The 7,283-nt window shown below is 37.9% G+C and overlaps 1 protein-coding gene across 1 annotated transcript in view; it reads right to left on the minus strand.

Moving 5' to 3' along the window:
- Positions 1 to 7,283, minus strand: part of Cdkal1 (CDK5 regulatory subunit associated protein 1 like 1) — a 732,899-nt gene that overhangs the window by 160,944 nt on the left and 564,672 nt on the right. Inside the window, exon 11 of the mRNA XM_004640150.2 lies at positions 5,263 to 5,443. Coding sequence (XP_004640207.2) covers positions 5,263 to 5,443 — 181 coding nt within the window. The remainder of the gene's footprint in view (positions 1 to 5,262; positions 5,444 to 7,283) is intronic.

The following is a 7,283-nucleotide window of genomic DNA, read 5'->3' on the forward strand; positions in this document are numbered from 1 at the left end:
ATTCGTGGAGTTCTGATCATTTTGGTCCCTCTCTAGAACATCTTTCAGGAGCCTGTGTAGGGTTGGCTTTGTCATCATGAAATTCTTTAGCTGTTCTTTGTCATGGAAGTATTTCACTTCTCCATCAAACCTGAAAGAGAGTTTTGCAGGGTATAGTGGTCTGGGCTGGAATTTGTTTTCATAAATGACTTGAAGTACTCTGCTCCATGCTCTTCTTGCCTTCATGGTTTGTGAAGAGAAGTTGGCCGTAATTTTGATGGGTTTTCCTTTGAATGTGATCCGCTTCTTTTCTCTAGCCGCTTTCAGAGTATTATTCTTTCGTTGAATTTCTGGGATCTTGACTATTATATGTCTCGGTGTGTTTTTCCTTGGGTTGAGGTTACTTGGCATTCTGTATGCTTCGGTTACCTGAATGTCAGATTGTTTCCTCATATTTGGGAAGTTTTCTGCTATTACTTCTGCCCATATTTTTTTAATGTCATTTTTATTGACTTCTTGTTTCTCATTGATGCCTATTAATCTCACATTGTTCATCTTTGCATGATCTTGCAGGTGATGGATTATTCTTTCCTGCATCCTAGTGGTTTTTAGGAGATCCTTTCTTACCTTTTCACTAGCTGCACCAGCACCTTCAAGATCTGAAACTCTGTCTTCACTTTCACTTAAATGATTTTGCAAGCCTGTCATTGAGATTTTAATTCCCTCTATATCTCTTTGATTCTGCTTCATGTGATATATTTCTTTCCTGTATTGCTCATTCAAGGAGTCTGTCATTTTTCTAATTTCCTCTATTTTATCAATGTCTTCTTTAGAAGCAGTTAGAAATTCTTTTACTGCAGTTTTTTTTTTTCTGATTGGGTCTCCTCCCTATGTTTCTGTAGTTGATTCTCTATTTCAGATGCTATGAGTTCTGAGAATTCTTTTTTTATTTCAGAAAAAAATTCCACTCTGAGTTCCTCTATAACTTTCTGCTGTTGCTTATTTACTATGGACGCTATTAATTCGTACATTTGAGCTGAGCTAATAGAAAAGAATTCCACTCTGAATTCCTCTACGACTTTCTGCTGTTGTGTAATAACGTCGATTACTATCGACGTTATTAATGCATACATTTGAGCTGAACTAGTGTCCTCTGCACCTGTTCTGGGTGGGCACTGGGTTTCCTCCATATGTTTCTGCATTTGATTCTTTACTGCAGATCTTAATTCAGGGATTTCTTTTTTTATTTCCAATCTGAGTTCCTCTATACCTTTCTGCAGCTGTTTCTTTATTTCAGACGCCGTTGATTCATTGTTTTCAGCTATGTGATTCCCAATTTTCTGTGTTAGTGTCCTCTGCACTTGTTATGGGTGGGCTTGGGTTCTTAAACTGCATTTTGTTCCTTCTCATCATTTTGTGTAGCACTGTCTTCCGACCTTTTTTGTAGATCTTTGTTGCAGTTATAACCTTAGCACTTACTGAAGTTCAGGTGCAGATCTACAAAGTTTGGATATATCTATCTGTGCCTGGCTTAGGTCTACCTGCTGTGCTCAGCTCCTTCCTGCTGCTACCCTTGGGGTTGAACCTGTTATGCCCCTCTGGCAAGATGTTCTGCTCCTGGACTAGCTGGGTGGTTCTGTCCCCTACACTCTCTGCAGGGATAGCAGCTGCAGGGTTTTGCCTAGGCCTGTATGCCAGGCCTGAGCTGAGTCTGGAGGGGACAAGGTGGAGCAGGGGGGAGGAGCAGCTCTCCCACACACTCACCGTGCCTGGACTAGGACTGGATCTGGGGGTTCCTGGAACGGGGCAGAAATTCCTACTTTATGGGCAGGGTATGGGGGGTTACTTCAGAGTCATGGGGGGCGTCCCACGTGGGTGAAAGAGTGTCACTAACACTGTGCCTGGGTTTGGACCAGTAGGTCAAGCTAGCACAGGGTAGTTGGAAGCTGTCCCACACATTCACCAAGCCTGGGCTAGGACTGGATCTGGGGGTTCCCGGAATACGGCAGAAATTACTACTGGGCAGATGGGGTAGGGGAGGAGCTGCAGAGTGGTAGGGGGCATCCCAAAGGGGTGGAAGAGGGTCTCACCCACACTGCGTCTGGGCTGGGACCACCGTAGGTCCCATCGGCACGGGGTAGCCGCAAGAGAATAATTTTCAAGAAAAATCAGCTGAAATAATTATATTGCAATTATTGAGACTTACTGTGAAGTTATGATAAATCTTTTGTAGTGGTAGAAAGATTAACCAAGAAAACAAAGGATCAGGGAAAAAAAGCTCCAGAAAAGATGCACACATATTGAGGATTATAAAGGTAAGAAAGCACAGCGGTGAGGTAAGAATGAATCAAATGGATACCTTTGCAGGGGAAAACTCCCAATACCATGACTGTCCCTTGCTCCTCAAACACACCTTAAATAAAGCTAGTTCTAGTTGGAGCACAGATATAAGGGAAGAGGCAAAGTGGTAAAATTTCTTGAATAGTACATTATAGGCTATCTTCATGATGGATACCCTTTATGAACAATACAAAAAGGAAAAGATAATCTGTAGTATAATTAAGAAATTTGAGTGCCCAAAAAAGTACCATGACGAGAGTAGAAAAAGTTTACAAAATGAGTATTTTTAAATTAAAATGACCTAAAATGATTTGTTTCCATCATACATACATAATTTCTATAAATCAGGGGCCAGGGAACAAATCAAACTACTAAGTCAACTGATAAATGGGCAGAGGATCAGAGCAGGTACTTCATAGGAAAAGATATTCAAATAGATAATAAGCTAACCATAACACTGGTTAGCAGGGAAATAAAACACAACTAGATTATATTATAGTCTCATCAGAATGTAGTGCTTTAACTTTAAAAGTATAACCAGGCCAGGTGCTTGCAACTAAATGGAGCTTCAACATTTTTATACATTGTTTTTGGGAGTGTAAATTTATTCAGCTGTTTGGGAAAACTACTTGGCAGTATGCACTAAAGTACCTCAACTGCATTTCCTATGATGTAGCAATTCTATTCCTAGCTAGACACAGCTGAAATATTTTAAATGCTTACACACCAGTGAAAAAATATTAAAACAAGTATACTGACAGCTGTATGAAGAGCATTATTAATATTAGCATGCTGAAACTGTCCATGGATAAATTACGATGTATGCATGTAATGGAACATGAGATAGCAATAAAAATTGATCAATTGCAGTGAATTTCAAAAACATACTTCAGATTGAGCAACATAACACTAAGGAAAACAAAATTCAAAAACTGAAAAATTCTTTCACTTATACCAAGTTTAAAACAAGTCAAACTAATGTACAGTGCTCAAATGAAGGAAAGTGGTTTCTTTCGGAGATGGAAGACGATAGTCAGCCATTCACAGCTTGACAGGACCTACGTTACAAATAAGGTTCCATTTCTCCGTCTGGTTCCACCTGAGCATTTACTGCTCGAGAATGTGAGGTGTGAATTTCCTCTGTAAATGACTAAGATGTGTACAGAAAATGATAAAGGATTATTTGGCAGCTCCAGTTCAAAAAATCTATAGAGAAGAAAGTTTTAAGAAACAATGGATTGAAGTATGACAGTAAGCACATCAGATCCTTTGTCAGTGTCAGCCACATGGGTGAGTCACAGCCATTGCTTGACCAATTTGCTCTCTGTGACAGCCTGAGAGAATGTTTTCTCTCCATGTGACTCTCCTTAGGCACACTGACAAAGGATCTAAAAACTGCGGTACAGGGTTTCAGGGTAAATCCTGAGGGCATTTCACTGACCTTGGCAGATACAAAAGTTACATTTCTTGTTGTATAGGTCTTGCTTTATCTTGGTCTTAACCATCCAGCACAAAAGTATAAAAAGGAGATATAGAAAGTAAAGCCCTATTAGTATGCTGAGCTGTAAAAGGCTCAAGTCAACAATTTCTGACATTGCCAGTCCTATAGATAACCCACTACTATTATGGAGTACTGGACTATATTGGGTTAATTTGCTGAATTCATGCACCTACAATATTTAAGTGGCAATGGAATATCCTTCTCTGACAAAACTAAACAAAAAAAGGGGATACAAAGGAAGGACCATTTTGTATCTGTATATACAAAATAGGATAGATATACAGCTACTTTCTCTTAATTCAATGAGAAGAAAGATTTGTATTAATGCTGTTTAGACAAGATATCATGTCTGCATCTTGTACTATGAATAATCACTATGAAGACAACAATATGCAATGTATTAATTATTGAAACTGTCTTACTAATCAGTTTTGAAACTGTCTCTTTGTTTCTCAATAAAATTAATTTTAAAAAAGACAGTAAGCACATCAGTAGTCAGGGATGAAAAGAGTAGAATACAAAAGCGTAGGAAGGAAATTTGGTGTGGTAATGAAACTGCTCCTCACCTTGAGTGTGAGACAGTCGGTTACCCTACTGTATGCATTTTCCAAATTCATAGGACTCTACACTAAAAAGAGAAAATTTTGTTGGACGTATGTGATACCCTCAATAATAAAAAATCAGAACATCTTCCTGAATGCAATTATACAATTTCTCATGTTCAATCAATGAATTGAGAAAAGAATATTTATTTTGAACATTAATTTCTGAGGCATCCTGGAAAGCAGCTTGCCTTTACTAGATCTCAAGCTTATTCACATTCATTCAAACCACATTATCCTGTTCTGTCTATGAACATGAAAGGATGAAAGTAAATCAAGGTTCACTATGAACACAACACACATAGACAGACAAACAGGCAACCATCAAATCTCTCCCTTGAGGAAGTTCGAAAACCACAGGACTTCCAACTTAGGAACAGGGTCTTTTGAGATGCAGGGAAGTATGAAACCTCCTTTGCTCAAAGGTATTAATTTAATTAAATTGTACATGTTTTCTTATTTTTCAGTGCTGGAGCTTGAACCCAGGACTTTCTGCCTTCTAGGCAGCTCTCTCTACCACTGAATAATACTCCTCACCCATGTTCAGTAATATTCTGAATTCTGAAACATTCAAAGATCTATCTTATATACCCTGGCAAATGCTAGATAGTAATGGATAGTTTTTTTTCTTTTCCACAATGTTGTCTTAACCTCCCTCCTGAGAAGAAGAAAAGGCGATATGTAGCTGCCTTTTACCTATTCCACAGCCTCCCCGTTGAAAAATTTCCCCACATTTTGTGGCTGGAGGGTACACCCTAAGCTAGTAGTGCTGGCCATATAAGCCAGCTGCATTTGTACAGAACTTGGCATAAGCAGATATTCACAAGGAAAAACTCTCACCACTTGTGCTGGAACTTGTTCCATTTTTGCAGCAGGAGTTCCTGGTCTTGGGTAAAATTGGTTAATGAAGAGGCTTGGAAATTTGTACTCTTCAACAAGTTTCACTGTTTCTTGAAAATCCTGATCTGTTTCTCCAGGAAAACCACAGATAATATCTGTAGCAATAGTTATTCCAGGAACTCTAGAAAATAACAGACAAAAATAAAAAATGTTGACAATAAGCCATAATTATTCTATTTCCCAGGCATTTTAAATACCATTAATTTCAAAATTATCTTTTACTTTTAGGAAAGAAATACTTGCAAAAGCCCCAGATATTAAATGTTTACAAAGAAAAACGGCAGCCCCTTGCCATCCTCAAAGATTCTCACTTTTAATTCTTGTAGCTGTTTCTTTCTTCTGTGTTCTATATTTTAAAATACATGCTTATTCTGTTGTTTCTAGATTTACTGAATTTTAGGCAACATTTATTGACTATTCTACTATAGTAAATAGGATTTAACTCTTAAAATAATAAAACTCTACTCTCACCAGCAGAATTGGCACATAATCTCCAGTTGAATTAATAGTACTTGCAGTGATACAGCTACAAAGATATTGCTCATTGCAAAGTAAACAAATAAACAAAAAAGTTTTGTTTTTCTACCACATTTACTTTTTCCTAGAGTTAATACTTGCCTTTTAAAATTTCTGCTTAATATTCTATGTTCCTATGCTAATGTTATCCACATGTTCCATCACACCTATCAAAAAGCAACATTATTTCTAAACATTCAGTGCATTATATAATCCCCCCCAACCCCATTCTACTTTCTTCAGATGTGTCAGCTTTTGCAATTAACTGGATACTATCCTTGGGTAGTGTGCCTTGGTCTCCTTTTGTTCAATACCTTTTCCTGGATACTGCATCTTTTTAATTCTTAAGTAACTCCCCCCTCTGCTGCAGTGTGAAAGCATGCTGCTGCTGTTACGTCCTAACATGTCTAAGCATGTCTGTAACCACACTACCTACTGGCAGTGAGGCTATGCTAACACTCCTGAGACTAACGCTTGGAATTCTGTCTTCCATTGTTGCTGTGTTGTTTAAGCTGGCCAGATTGTCAGTTATGTCTATTTATTTTGATGTACACTTCCTTCTTTGCTTTCTTTCCTTCTTTCTTGCAGATCAGCATGGCAAGTGAACTCAGCAACTTACATATGCTGAGCTACACACCCTGACACATATATACATTACTCTATATTAACTTTTATCATCAATGTTTTTTAACTTCCATAACAATATGCCTTGGATTAACTCTAAATGTATTTACATGTAACAATCTTGAGAACATGGTTTTACAACTGAAATTGTCTTATATTGTTTAAAAGTCTTTCCTTCTTTTTAGGCAGAATCTTGTTTTCTTTTTTTTTTTTTCTTAAAGCAGGAACTCACTATTCATCCAGGATGACTTTGAACTAGCAATGTTCCTCCTGCCTCTGCCTCCCAAGTAAGTGCTGAGATCACAGGCATGTGTCACTGTACCTGGCTTAATTTTTATTTCTTAGAGACTCCTTTCCTTTGAGTGTTGAAACTGCTGGGTTAATTCCCAGGTTTTCCTCTATTTTCCATCTTTGTCTTTTTATTGTACTTTCTGGAAAATTTAAGTAAGCATCTTTTAAATATCTAATTAAAAAAATTAACTCAATATTATTGTTTAAAACCGTTCTTCAGTTTTAATTCTGATACCATCCTGTTTCTGTTTTTGAGATGCAACATGTTTTTCTTATTTATCAAAGAAAGGGGTCAGGGAGATGGCTCAGTAGTGTAAGCGCTTCCCTGGCAAGCACAGGGGACTGAGTTCAATCCCTGGTTCCATTAAAAAAAAAAAAAAAAAATTGCGGGGGTTGGGGGGGAGCTGCCCTTAGCTCAGTCATTTAAGTGCCTGTTTAAGCAAAGGCAGTCAGGAGTAGGATACAGAGGTTTGATCCCTGGTTAGTCATGCCCTTCAGGCAGCATGAGCCACAAAAATAAATAAATAAAT

The sequence above is a fragment of the Octodon degus genome, unplaced genomic scaffold (assembly GCF_000260255.1).
Source record: "Octodon degus isolate 3935 unplaced genomic scaffold, OctDeg1.0 scaffold00119, whole genome shotgun sequence".
NCBI classification, from domain to species: Eukaryota; Metazoa; Chordata; class Mammalia; order Rodentia; family Octodontidae; genus Octodon; species Octodon degus.